This window comes from Plecotus auritus (genome assembly GCF_963455305.1).
Source record: "Plecotus auritus genome assembly, chromosome: 4".
Lineage (NCBI taxonomy): Eukaryota > Metazoa > Chordata > Mammalia > Chiroptera > Vespertilionidae > Plecotus > Plecotus auritus.
In genome coordinates, this window is record NC_137775.1 from 89,791,612 (window position 1) to 89,804,190 (window position 12,579).

The window sequence follows — 12,579 nt, forward strand, 5'->3', positions numbered from 1 at the left end:
ATTCCCTTGGCACTCTTGCCTTCTTCTTTCAGCCTGGAAACACACACACACACACACACACACACACACACACACACACAGGTCAATCCATGCCTGTTAACTGAAACTCCATTTGCATGTAACCTTGCAAAATTAATAAAATTAGCAATTATTGCTACAATAAAGATTTCTAGAGGGCAGGGATTTTTATTAATTTTGGTACTAATGTTCCTTAAGCGCCTAAAACAATGCCCGGCACATCATTGGCTCTCGATGAATATTTGTTTAATGCCGAATGAATTATAAGGGCCTACAAGCAAACCCTTCACAATCATTTCCACAAAGGCGGCAGAGGCTGCCTCGAGTCCTCCCACCGCCAGGAGCCGCTGTGGGAAACGCCCAGCTGCCTTCCCACTTCACCTTCTACCCCCGCGGTGCCCTTTGACCCCGTGAAGTCTCTGCCCCGAGTTAAGATGGCAGCTTCGGTGGCAGCTGCAGTCGGAGGACTGCGGCGGGCCATTCGAAGGTCGCCCTCGTGGCGGGGCCCCAGCCGCCGGCCGCTCTCCTCCGAGCCCCCTCCAGCCCAGGCGTCGGCCATCCGTGACGCCTTCCTGAGCTTCTTTCGGGACCGCCATGGCCACCGACTCGTGCCGTCCGCTTCCGTGCGGCCCCGCGGCGACCCCAGCTTACTTTTCGTCAATGCCGGAATGAACCAGGTTGGGGCGGGGTTTGTGATTTTTTCGCAAGAGAAAGGCGCTACGGGATTGGGCAAAAGAAGCAAGAGGCGGAGCGCATAGCTTTTGGGGAGAGAGGGCAATGGTTGGGCTGAGCAATCGTGGGCGCGAGTTAGGGTTTGGGGAAGACTCGACCTGGGAACTTCTAGTTTGGGATTGAATTTTAGGCCCAGGAATGGTGGGTGTGGAGTCCCATGGGGGCAGATGGTGGAGGAAGTCTGGCTTCATTTATTCTTTTAATAAAGATAATATTCATTACATAGATGTGGTGTGGAGCACATGCTCTGTGCTAGACTATGTTCTCTAAGCCCTTGACTTTGAGCACTACTTACCCTCCCTAGACCTGTTTGTCTTCATCTGTAAAATGGGTGGGAGGTGGGGGTAGAGGGGGAGTTGGTTAACTTTAGAGGCTGTGGCGCCGTTGTCGGGCATGCCCAGTGCCCTGTGGTCTCAGTTTTGTACCCTGAAGTTATTGGCTGTGGTTAAAGAAGCTGAGATGGAGGATGCAGCCATTCATTGTCACATTTCCAGCCAGCAACACATTCCTCCTCCTTTTTTCTTGCCTATTTTACTAGCAGAGGATCTCTGTTTCATGATTATTTACCACTTGTCTGCCCCGCCCCTCCCCTTCCCCCCCCCCCCCCCACACACACACACAAGAGATGCGTACCCCTAGGCTCCCAGGTTGCCGCCCTGGCCAAGACCACACTGCACTCTCGGCGGCACAGTCAGCCATCTCTGTCCTCACTCCCCATATTTCTCTACTAATGAGGGACTTGGATATCCCTCTCCCCCTTCTTCACGTGTTCCAGTTCAAGCCAATCTTCCTGGGCACCGTGGATCCACGAAGTGAGATGGCAGGTTTCCGACGTGTGGCCAACAGCCAGAAATGTGTGAGGGCGGGAGGAAGCCACAACGACCTAGAGGATGTGGGCCGAGACCTTTCCCATCATACCTTCTTTGAGATGCTTGGCAATTGGGCATTTGGGGGTGAATATTTTAAGGTGAGTCTCCAGGAAGTCCTGGAGTTAGACAGTGGTCGGCCAACTCGTTAGTCAACAGAGCCAAATATCAACAGTACAACGATTGAAATTTCTTTTGAGAGCCAAATTTTTTAAACTTAAACTTCTTCTAACATCACTTCTTCAAAATAGACTCGCCCAGGCCATGGTATTTTGTGGAAGAGCCACACTCAAGGGGCCAAAGAGCCGCATGTGGCTCGCGAGCCGCAGTTTGCCAACCACGGAGTTAGGAAATGGTCAGCATTCAACCAAGAAGGAGGTTAAAGGGCTTAAAGTTTGCTTAGGCAGGGCCTCATGCCCGACACAGAGGCAAAGTGCAATGTGAACAAGTATGAGAGGAATGTGTCTCATTTCTCTAATTGGATTGTAAGCTCCTTGACGGCCAGGACTGTGCCCCCTGCCTAATGGCCGATCAATAATTGTTGCATGAATAAACAGACAGTGACACTAAACTGCATGAGTTCTAAATCATCCCAGGCGAGAGTGGCTAGAGGATTTCATGGAGAAGGTGAGACTTGGACCAAAGGAGGATTTGGAAGCTTTCTGGGCAGGAAAGAACTCAGAGTTTGGTCATGGCTTGTTTTAGAAACAAGGTGGACAGTGGAAATGGTTTTCTCAAGCTGAGGGCTGAACTCAAGTGGCTGGATTGACGCGTTAGTGGGGCTTTCTTCTCACCCATCTTCCTCTTCCACCCCATGTGGGTTTCCACTGCAGGAGGAAGCTTGCAGCATGGCCTGGGAACTGCTAACTCATGTCTATGGGATCCCTGAGGACAGGTTATGGGTCTCCTACTTTGGTGGTGACCCCAAGGCAGGGCTGGACCCAGATCTGGAGAGCAGGGACATCTGGCTCAGCTTAGGGTAAGTTCACCCTCCCTAATGTCCAGTCCTGGAGGGCAGGAGGCCTGGAAAATAGACACTGTCAGCATAGGCCTTTAGAGTCTCAGCATATCCCAGGAGACCCTGGGGTCAGTCCTGTTCCTCCTCTTGCTGAGCTTGATAGAGAGGCGCTCATGGCAAAGAGGGTCCGGCTTTGGGGTTTGTCTGTCTCCCTACCACCCACCTGGCTTTCTTTCCAGGGTGCCTGCCAGCCGTGTGCTTTCCTTTGGACCACAAGAGAACTTCTGGGAGATGGGGGACACTGGCCCTTGTGGGCCCTGTACTGAGATCCACTATGACCTGGCTGGAGGGATGGGTGCCCCCCAGCTGGTGGAACTTTGGAATCTGGTCTTCATGCAGCACAATAGGTAATGGGGTGCTGAAGCAGGAGGGAAATCCCTGGCTGGAAGTGGAAAAGTAGCAGTCAGGAGACTTTGATCTATTTCTTATAAAAGCACACACTTAAATGGCACTTACTATGTGCCAGGCACATTTCTAAACACTTTTCAGATAATAACTGATTTAATCCTAGTCCTTGCCCATAACTGTTTAAGTTAGTCACTACTGCCCTCTGGCCTCTGCTCTCTTATCACATGATAGAGTGGAACTTGATGGTCTCTAAGATTTTCTTCCAGCCTTGACATGCCTCTTTCTAAGGCCAAATAATTCTGTCCCAGAAAGGGAATGTCGGGGTCCAGGCAAGGCCCCAAGGGTCAAGGGGTGGTGGTGAGGGTGGAAACCACCCTTTATGAGAAGGGACAGGACCAAAGGCCATCATCCCATCATCGTCCGTGTTTGTGATGGGGTGGGGGATTATACTGCATCCGGTTCCTCCCTCTGTCAGGCCCCTTAGACCCCTCCTCATTCCTCTATGCCACTTGAGCCTCACACCTGTCTGTAATCCTGTGCGGAGCCTCACCGTGTTCACCTTCCCCGGCCAGAGAAGCAGATGGAAGTCTGCAGCCCCTGCCCCAACGGCATGTGGACACAGGAATGGGCCTGGAAAGGCTGGTAGCTGTGCTGCAAGGCAGACGCTCCACCTACGACACTGACCTCTTTTCCCCGCTGCTCAACGCTATACACCAGGTGAGCCTGCCTCTTCCCTTCCAGAAGCCTCTGGCCTGCTCGCCGGTGCTTTTGGAATCTGGCCTTCATGCAACATAACAGGTAATGGGGTGCTGAAGCAGGAGGAAACACGTGACTGGAAGTGAAAAGGTGGCAGTCAGGAGACTGGGGGCAGCTGTACCTCTAGGAGTTGGCTGGCAGTGGGGGTGACCAGCCATGTGTCTGTCACCCTCCAGCAGGCTAGCTTAGACTTGTTCACATCACAGTTCAGCAAGGTTCCAAGGAGAGCAGAAGCACACAGGCTCTTGAGGCCTGGGCTCGAACAGCGTCATTTCCACCATATTCTCTTGACCAAAGCAAGTCTGGCCCAGATTCAAGAGATGGAGAAACAGACTCTCTGTCTTGATGGAAAGCAACTGTAAAGTCACATTGCAAAGTGGCACGGTCACAGAAAAAGGAAGGATTGTGGCCATTTTTGCAAACAGGTGACCCCGGAGAGGAAAGCTAGAGCCCACTCTTATGGGACCTAGAAGTCCCAAGTAGGGATTTTATTCTGAGTGTAGTGAGCAGGGCTCTCAGGGGAGGAGCATGCTCTGACTGACACTTTTAAAAGACCACTCCTGTTTCTCCGTGGAGGATGAGCTGGAGGGAGGCAGGAGTAGAAGCTGAGAAACCAACTGGGAGGCGATTTCGTAGTCCAGGGAAAGGACAGTAGGGCATGGCTTAGGCTGGTCATAGTGAAAGTGGAGGAAAGTAGGTTGATTTGTGAGATCTCATGGAGGGAGCAGCAAAGGCCCCACTGATGGAGTGGATGCGGGGGCGGGGTGGCGGGGGGAGGGAAAGAAAAGGCTGGCTCCCAAGTGTTTGACAAGCAGTGAGGTGAACGGCAGGACTGTATTGAAGGGGCAGCTTGGGGAAGAGACAGGTCTGGAGCTGCAGGAATCTAGCACTCTGCTCTGGAGCACGTGTACACACAGTTTCCACCATCCCTCCGTGCCCCCTAAGCCTGTAGAGGCAGGTGTGGGTCATGGAGAGCACCTGTGGTCAGACAGGCTGGCTCAAAGCTCAGGGCTGCTCCTGGTCAGTTTTGTGGCGCTTAGATCCTCTGGGCCTCTGTTCCTCTGATATCGAGGATAGTAATGCCTCCCAGAACAGGGTGTTTGGGGAATTAGACATCATGTCAACCGAACACACAGTTCTGATTGTAGAAATTTAGTAAATGATCACACCTGTGATTATTGTTAGGGTGAATGTGGGCCCCTTGAGGGCAGTGTCTGAGTCCCGTTCATCTTTGAAGCTTCTTCATCCTGGCTATTCCAGATGTAGTTGACTTTAGGGGTGATGAAGAGCATCCCACCCGGGCCAGGTCGGGCAGGGCAGCAGCCATGTCTCCTCTCCTGCTTTCCAGGGTTGCGGGGCCCCCCCTTACTTGGGCCGGGTAGGGGCAGCAGACGAGGGCTGCACAGATATGGCATACCGCGTGGTGGCTGATCACATTCGCACACTCAGTGTCTGCATCGCTGATGGCGTCTCCCCTGGAATGTCGGGCGCCCCGTGAGTCTGGAAGGACTATAGAGAGGGGCAGGTGCAACTGGGGCTGGCAGGGGAGGGAGGGAACAGAGGTGGACCAGGTTGAGATGGCAGGAGGAGCCGGAGAAGGGAAAGGGCTTTGGGGTGGGAGCAGATGCTGGGCCTTGCCTTCCCCAATCTCCATACTACTGACCAGGGCTGCTGGGGGTTCACATCTGGGCTTTGAACCCTCTAGGCTGGTTCTTCGGCGGATCCTCCGTCGAGCCGTGCGGTTCTCTACAGAGGTCTTGCGGGCACCACCTGGCTTTCTAGGCAGTCTGGTACCAGTAGTGGTGGAGACACTGGTAAGGACAGAGCTTCCGCACTCTGGGCCTCCTGGGCACTCGGGGAGCCTGCCGCCTCAGAGTCCTGTCAGCAGCTGAGAAAGCTGCCGTTGCTTACAAAAGCAGGGAGCCTTCAGGAGGCCTTGCCCAGGCCTTACCCCTTTGACTGTGGGACTCCCTCCCCTGTGTCCCCACCCCACAGGAAAACTGACTCCCCATTTGGATCCCTCCCCCGGTCCATCAGCCTGTCTGAGCCTCTAGAACAAGTGTCCTCAGGGAGGCCCAGGGGCGGAGGGGGAGAGCGGCTGGTTGCCTTTCCCTCACATTCCTCAGTCCTTTACCTCCTCCAGGGAGACACTTACCCAGAGCTGCAGAAGAACTCAGCCCAGGTACTGGACTCAGGGGGCGGAGGGACAGGCTGACCAGAGAGTGGTAGAGAGGCTCTCCCTCCATCTCTGTCATGCCCTCTGTTCAGATAGCCAACCTGGTGTCGGAGGACGAGGCAGCCTTCCTGGCCTCCCTGCAGCGGGGTCGGCGGATCATCGAGCGGACCCTGAGGCGCCTGGGACCTTCTGACGTGTTCCCTGGTGAGTGGGCGCCTCGCCAAGGCGTGAGGTCCTCACGTAGGTGAGCCGGGCAGGCCAAGGAGGGAGCTCTGGGCCAGGCCTGTGCCTCGCACCTCCCCTCCTCCTCCCGTCCCTCACCCTGTACTCCCTCCAACACCCAGACTTCTCTGGTGGGAACACCACCCTGCTTCTCCCCATTTCTCCACTTCCTCACTGCTCCGCTGCTCCTGCCTCAGTCTCTGCTTCCCTACCCCTCTGAAATGGTGGTTGCCAAGGGAGCACCCTGGGCTACCCCCAGCTCTGGCCTTGGAGCCCAAAGCCTGAAGGTGACCCGTGTCCTGGGCCAACCCAGTGTGAGGAGAGGGTACTTGTGCTTGGCATCTGGTGTGGTTGGAAAAGCCCTGGCCCTTCTCCCTCACTTCTCCCCCTTTGTCCTGCCCCTCCCCGCTCAAAACCCCTTGTCTTCCTTCCGAAAAGCTGATGTGGCCTGGTCCTTGTCAATGTCTGGCGACCTGGGGCTCCCACTGGACCTGGTAGAGCTGATGCTGGAGGAGAAAGGGGTGCAGCTGGACTCTGCTGGGCTGGCGCGGCTGGCCCAGGAGGAAGCCCAGGTACAGGCTGGGGCACCCCCACCAGGGTTCTGTTGGAACAGTCAGCCATTCCCCAGCCCTGAGTCCCTGAGGAGGGCTGCAGCTATTGAAGGAAGAGGAGGCTGAGCTAGGCACTGTCCTTCACCTAGGTCCCTCCCAGCCCCCGGAAAGGCACACTAGTGCAGTGGGCTAAACAGGAGCGGGCAGGGGGAGGCCAGCACAGTGTCCTGGGAGGCGCCTACAGGGGCAGGATTCGGTGAGGGAGGCCTGATCCTGAGACCCCGCAGGATGGGTAGTTCACCAGCCAACCCAGGGTCTCCAGCACCAGCCAAGCCCTGAGCACTATTCCAGAGGGGGCTGCTGGGTGCACAGAGTGGATGGCAGGGACAGGGCTCTTCGGAGGCTCAAGTCCCATTGCACTCCCCATGCACCCCTTCTATACATACATACCCATGCCTGTCCTGCAGCACCGGGCCCAGCAGGCTGAGCCAGCTGAGGAGCAGGGACTGCGGCTCAACATCCATGCGCTGGGGGAGCTGCAGCGCCGAGGGCTGCCCCCAACTGATGATAGCCCCAAGTACCACTACTGCCTTCGACCTAGTGGGGGTTATGGTGAGAGCCTGGGCTGAGCTGTGGCCATAGGCTTGCCTGACCTTGATTGGGAGGGACAGGCAGATGGTTGCCCTGTGCATTCCCCGGGGACCACCAGGGGTCGCTGTGTCCCTGAGCAGGACTTGGACCCTATCTCCCATTCTCACCCCCCTCCTCCAGCTAGGTGCCTGTTGGCTTCAAGTAAGGCACAGACCCACCTGTATGTCTCAAACCCCTGCCTAGCACTGATAACCACTTTTTGCCCTGGCAGAGTTTGGCACCTGCGAGGCCCAGGTGCTCCAGCTGTATACAGAAGACGGAACAGCTGTGGCCTCCGTGGGGGAAGGCCAGCGCTGTGGCATCCTTTTAGACAGAACCAACTTCTACGCTGAACAAGGGGGTCAGGCTTCAGACCGAGGTTACCTCGTGCGGGTGCAGCAGCAGGTGAGCTCCCCCCGCCTTCCCCCACACACAGGATAACTTCTGCAGGAGGCAGACCTGAGCCAGAAAGGGAGCCAAGAGGGGGAAAGGCTCCAGGCAGTAACTAGCCTCTGACCTTCCCCAGGATGTGCTGTTCCCAGTTGCCCGGGCCCAGGTCTGCGGAGGCTTCATCCTGCATGAGGCTGTGGCCCCTGAGTGCCTGAAGGTGGGGGATGCAGTGCAGCTGCACGTGGATAAGGTAAGGACCTCACCCCTGCTGCTCTTGATACCCTGCAGCTCCTTTACTCTCCACCCCCCACTCTCACCCCGGACGCTGGGTGACAAAAGCATTTCAGTCCTGGCGTCTAGGCTGCATGGAGAAGCACACGGCCACCCACCTGCTAAACTGGGCACTGCGGCAGGCCCTGGGCCCTGGCACAGAACAGCGAGGCTCCCATCTCAATCCCGAGCGGCTGCGCTTTGACGTGGCCACCCAGGTGAGCAGGGCACAGAAAGACAGGCTTCAAGTGAGGTGACAGGCTCAAAGTGAGAAAGGCTGGTGGTGTGGGGAGTCTGGCCAATCCGAGGGCCTGGTCTCCCTGTCATTCAGTCACTATAAGAACCTGAGTGGGTGTCATCCTATCAGGCTCCTCCAGCACAGCAGGGGATGTGGAGTCCTCCCTTCACCCCAGCCACCCATCTTCCTTGTTCCTGGTGTCACCCAAGCCATGCTTGCACAGAGGCGCTGCTCTCTCCCTTCTCTGCCACTCTGTTCCTTCTCTCCTTGTATATCTGGCTCAGTACTTCCTCCAAGAAGCACTCACTGACTAAATCCTATCCCACTGACTACCCCTTGCTCCTGCATCTCCCCCATCCTAACTTCTCTTCAACTCGGTTGCCTTTTGTCATAAGCTCCCTGAGTACAGAGTCTCCACTTTGTTTTAATCCTCACTTGATGATATGTTTATTGATTTTAAAGAGAGGAAGGGGAAGAGAGAGAGAGAAATAAACATCGATGTGAGAAACATCGATCATTTGCCTCTCCTATGTGCCCCAACCTGGGATGGAACCTGAAACATAGGTATATGTGCCCTGACTGGGAATCGAACCCGCTGACTCTGTGGTATATGGGATGATGCTCCAACGAACTGAGCCATCTGGCCGGGGCTCCATCAACTTTTAATGCCTAATGAAAGGCCTGCAGCTTCCAATAGGCCCAACTCCCAGGTAGCTTTCTAAGGACAAGAATTGTTTCTCCAGTGTTTATTAAGCACCTACTAGGTGCTAGCCACTGTTCTAGAACATAGGGGTATTCAGTGAAAAGTGACTGCTGCTTCACGCATCAGTTGCAGGCATGGGGCTGACTGCCTGTCGGTCTCTCCATTTCCCTCCTACCCCACCAGGCCCCGCTGACCTCAGAGCAGCTCCGGGCAGTGGAGAGCACTGTGCAGGAGGCTGTGCAGCAGGACGAGGCCGTGTACATGGAGGAGGTAGCCCTGGCACTCACTGCCCATGTCCCTGGCCTGCGCTGCCTGGATGAGGTGAGTTGGGGGAGCTCCCTTGGTGGAGATCACCGTCCTCCCCCCCACCCCCACTCCACAGGCCAGTTAGCAGACCTGTCCCCTCCCACCCACAGGTGTACCCAGACCCAGTGCGGGTGGTGTCAGTGGGTGTGCCCGTGGCCCAGGCACTGGACCCAGCTTCTCAAGCCGCACTGCAGACTTCTGTGGAGCTATGCTGTGGGACGTGAGTCACCCTGCCTGCCTGCCTGCCCTGGCCTGGCCTGGAGCTGGGTCCTCACCCTTCCTTGGTCTTTGGAGCTGCCAACTCTTGGTTTGGAGTTCAGACTGCTCTTCTCTTCCATAATCCCCCCTGACTTCTTCCTCCCTCCCTCTGCCCACAGGCACTTGCTGCGCACAGGGGCTGTAGGAGACCTGGTCATTGTTGGGGAGCGCCAACTCACCAAGGGCACCACCCGCCTGCTGGCCATCACTGGGGAGCAGGCGCAGCAGGTCGGGCACGCCAGCAGGGCCCAGGAGGCGGCTGAGTGTGCATGGGGCAGGGGACATGCAGCTGATACGCTCAGGCTGGGGGATGCCCAGCAGCAGAACCAGTGCTCCTATATGTGCTCTGCTGGAAGCTGGCAGCTAGCATGATCATTTGGTGCCTTGATTGGTCCTGAAGGTTAAATATTTCAAATTTGGCCTTGAGCAGCAATAGGTTGAGAGCCTTGAAAGTAAGCCAACAGCCCTGACCATCCTGTTCCTTCCCTGCAGGCCCGAGAAGTGGGCCAGAGCCTGGCCCAGGAGGTGGAAGCAGCCACAGAGCGGCTGAGTCGGGGCAGCCGGGATGTGGTGGAGGCCCAGCAGCTATCCAAGGACATGGGACGACTCATCGATGTGAGGGTCATGCCCACCATGGAGCTGCCCACATGCCCATGCACACCCCCATCCCTACTTGTGTCCTTGTCCTATGCCCTTCCCCATTCCTCTCTGGACCCTTCTAGTCTCTCCCCAGCATTCCCGGGGAATGCCTGGGTGATTGTCTGCAGGGTGGAGTGGGGTGGGTGTGGTCTCTCCCCTGGCCCTGCTGGTCCCAGCCTCAGAGGCTGTGGCTCAGGGAGGGGCGAGGATGATGTACTGCTCTGGCCGTAGGCTGTGGACACCACTGTGATGCCCCAGTGGCAGCGGCGGGAGCTGCAGACCACACTGAAGGTGCTGCAGCGGCGTGCTAACACTGCGATCCGGAAGCTGGAAATAAGGCAGGTAGGAGGGGGTATGGCTGCACCCATCAGGGCAAATACCAGGCACACCCAACAAGGGTCAGAGACACACTAGTATGAACTGGCATGGGGATGGTGTCAGCTCCCTCTCCTGCCAGCTGGGCATCATTACCAGACTCCCACTTCTCTGCCAAGCTATGTCTCCCCCCAGCTCCCAAGCCTGGTTCAGGCTCTCCCTCCGGAAGCTGACTGACTGCTCCATTCAGCCCTGATTACTCCTTGACTGTGCATTCTCCTTCCTCCTGCCCCCTCTCCATCTGTACTCCAGCCTTAGTCCTCTCACCTTCAGCGACCTATTTGTCGGGGCCTGGAGCTCCAATGAAAGGGAGGAGGTGAGGGAGGAGAGGAAGGACACAGGTGGGACCCAAAAGGAGGCCATTCCAGGCAGAACCCCTGGCCCCTCTGTTCAAAGCTAAAGCCTTTGCTGGGGGAGGATGCGGGGGAGGGGAAGGGACTTCTGGACAGGGGTTCAGTTCAGAAGCGGGCCGGTTGCCTTCCAGCCTGACCTGTGCTGTCGCTCCCACCCCCCAGGCTGCCCAGAAAGCACAGGAGCTGCTGCAGCGGCACCCAGAGGGGTCCCTGATCGTGGACACCGTTTCCACTGAGTCCCTCTCAGTGAGTATTGGGGTTGGGGGTGGCCTGACAGGGAGGCAGCTGGGAGTCTGGGGCTACGGGTCACCACCTGCCCTCCCTTACCCAGGTGCTGGTGAAGGTGGTCCGGCAGCTGTGTGAGCAGGTGCCCAGCACGTCCGTGCTACTCCTCAGCCCCCAGCCCCTGGGGCATGTGCTGTGTGCCTGCCAGGTGGCCCAGGTGAGCGAAGTGGGAGAGCAGCCCCCACCCGGCCCATCTCCTAGTCCAGCCCTCTGATTCCCCTCCTTTTGTTCCTCTCAGACAAGGGAGCCAAGGCTGGGTAGAGGTGATCTATGAGGACACCCCAAGACATAGATATGGCCATCTTGTTCCTAATGACCACACATCCCCACTAGAGAGGGTACCACCTCACTTTCCTTCCACACATATTCCCAACCCAACCCTCACCTCTCTTCACCCCATTCCCCCCATGAGACTGGCTGGGGAGGCGGTGCACATCACTGGGACTCACTCTTAAGAGTACATTGAGGGGATGGTGGCAGGGAGGGCCCCTCGGCATTGCTGCCCCTTCTGTTTCCGTCGCCAGAGTGCCACGCCAGCTTTCACAGCAGAGGCCTGGGCACTGGCTGTGTGCAGCCACATGGGAGGCAAGGCCTGGGGCTCCCGAGTGGTGGCCCAGGGCACCGGAAGCACTGCTGACCTGGAAGCTGCTCTCAGTACAGCCCGAGCCTATGCCCTCAACCAGCTCTGACCCAGGGACTCACGTAGACTAAAGAGACAGCTAAACGTGGCAAGAATCAGACGAAACTTCCCGAAGGAGCCTGAAGGAACCAGCAGAACCTCCCTGGAGGCTGAGGGGAGGGCTGGGGACTGGAGGCCCAGCAGCTGAGCTGAAGAGGGCCACCCTGGGCTGGGTCCTGCCTGGGCACAGGAAATGTGGGCTGGCGAAGGCAGAGTGGGCCCAGAGACACACCAAACTAGGTGAATGCAAAACCATGGGCTGTCCTGGCTGTGATTGCTCATTAAAAAGTATTTCCCAGCCCTCCCAGCGTGGCTTAGTGGTTGAACTTTAACTTATGAACCAGGAGGGCACAGTTCGATTCCTGGTGAGGGCACGTGCCCAGGTTTACAGGCTCTGTCCTCAGGTGGGGACGTGCAGGAGGCAGCCGATCAATGATTCTCCCATTGATGTTCTATCACTCCCTCTCCCTTCTCTAAAATCAATAAAAATATTTTTTAAAAAGTATTTCCCAGAGGAAAGGAAGTTCCAGAAGGTTCTTTTGCTTAAAAAAGAATAGACTTTCACTCCCAGCAACCTGATATGGGTGCCCCATCACCAGTCTGACTCCTCACACTGGGCTGAAAGGCCACCCAGGATCCACATCGGAGACCATCCTCATTGCCACTGTGCTGGGTCAGGCTATGCCATCCTGTCCCGAGCACCCAGAAAGGCCTTCCCAGCCACTAGGATCCAGAACTGTCATGTGAAAGTTACTAGAGCAGGGCA

The 12,579-nt window shown here is 56.6% G+C and overlaps 1 protein-coding gene across 1 annotated transcript; it reads left to right on the forward strand.

The window, feature by feature from the left end:
* The first annotated feature begins 250 nt into the window (after positions 1-250).
* On the forward strand, positions 251-12,329 carry AARS2 (alanyl-tRNA synthetase 2, mitochondrial). The gene is made up of 22 exons (XM_080664578.1): positions 251-695; positions 1,526-1,717; positions 2,450-2,595; positions 2,814-2,981; positions 3,555-3,699; positions 5,087-5,232; positions 5,444-5,552; positions 5,882-5,920; positions 6,007-6,118; positions 6,575-6,708; positions 7,155-7,299; positions 7,550-7,722; positions 7,844-7,957; positions 8,055-8,195; positions 9,102-9,239; positions 9,335-9,444; positions 9,602-9,710; positions 9,975-10,097; positions 10,353-10,463; positions 11,012-11,095; positions 11,181-11,291; positions 11,659-12,329. Exons 1-22 carry the CDS (start codon positions 453-455, stop codon positions 11,821-11,823), a joined length of 2,958 nt encoding a protein of 985 aa, XP_080520704.1. The 5' UTR covers positions 251-452; the 3' UTR covers positions 11,824-12,329.
* The last annotated feature ends 250 nt before the right edge of the window (positions 12,330-12,579 follow it).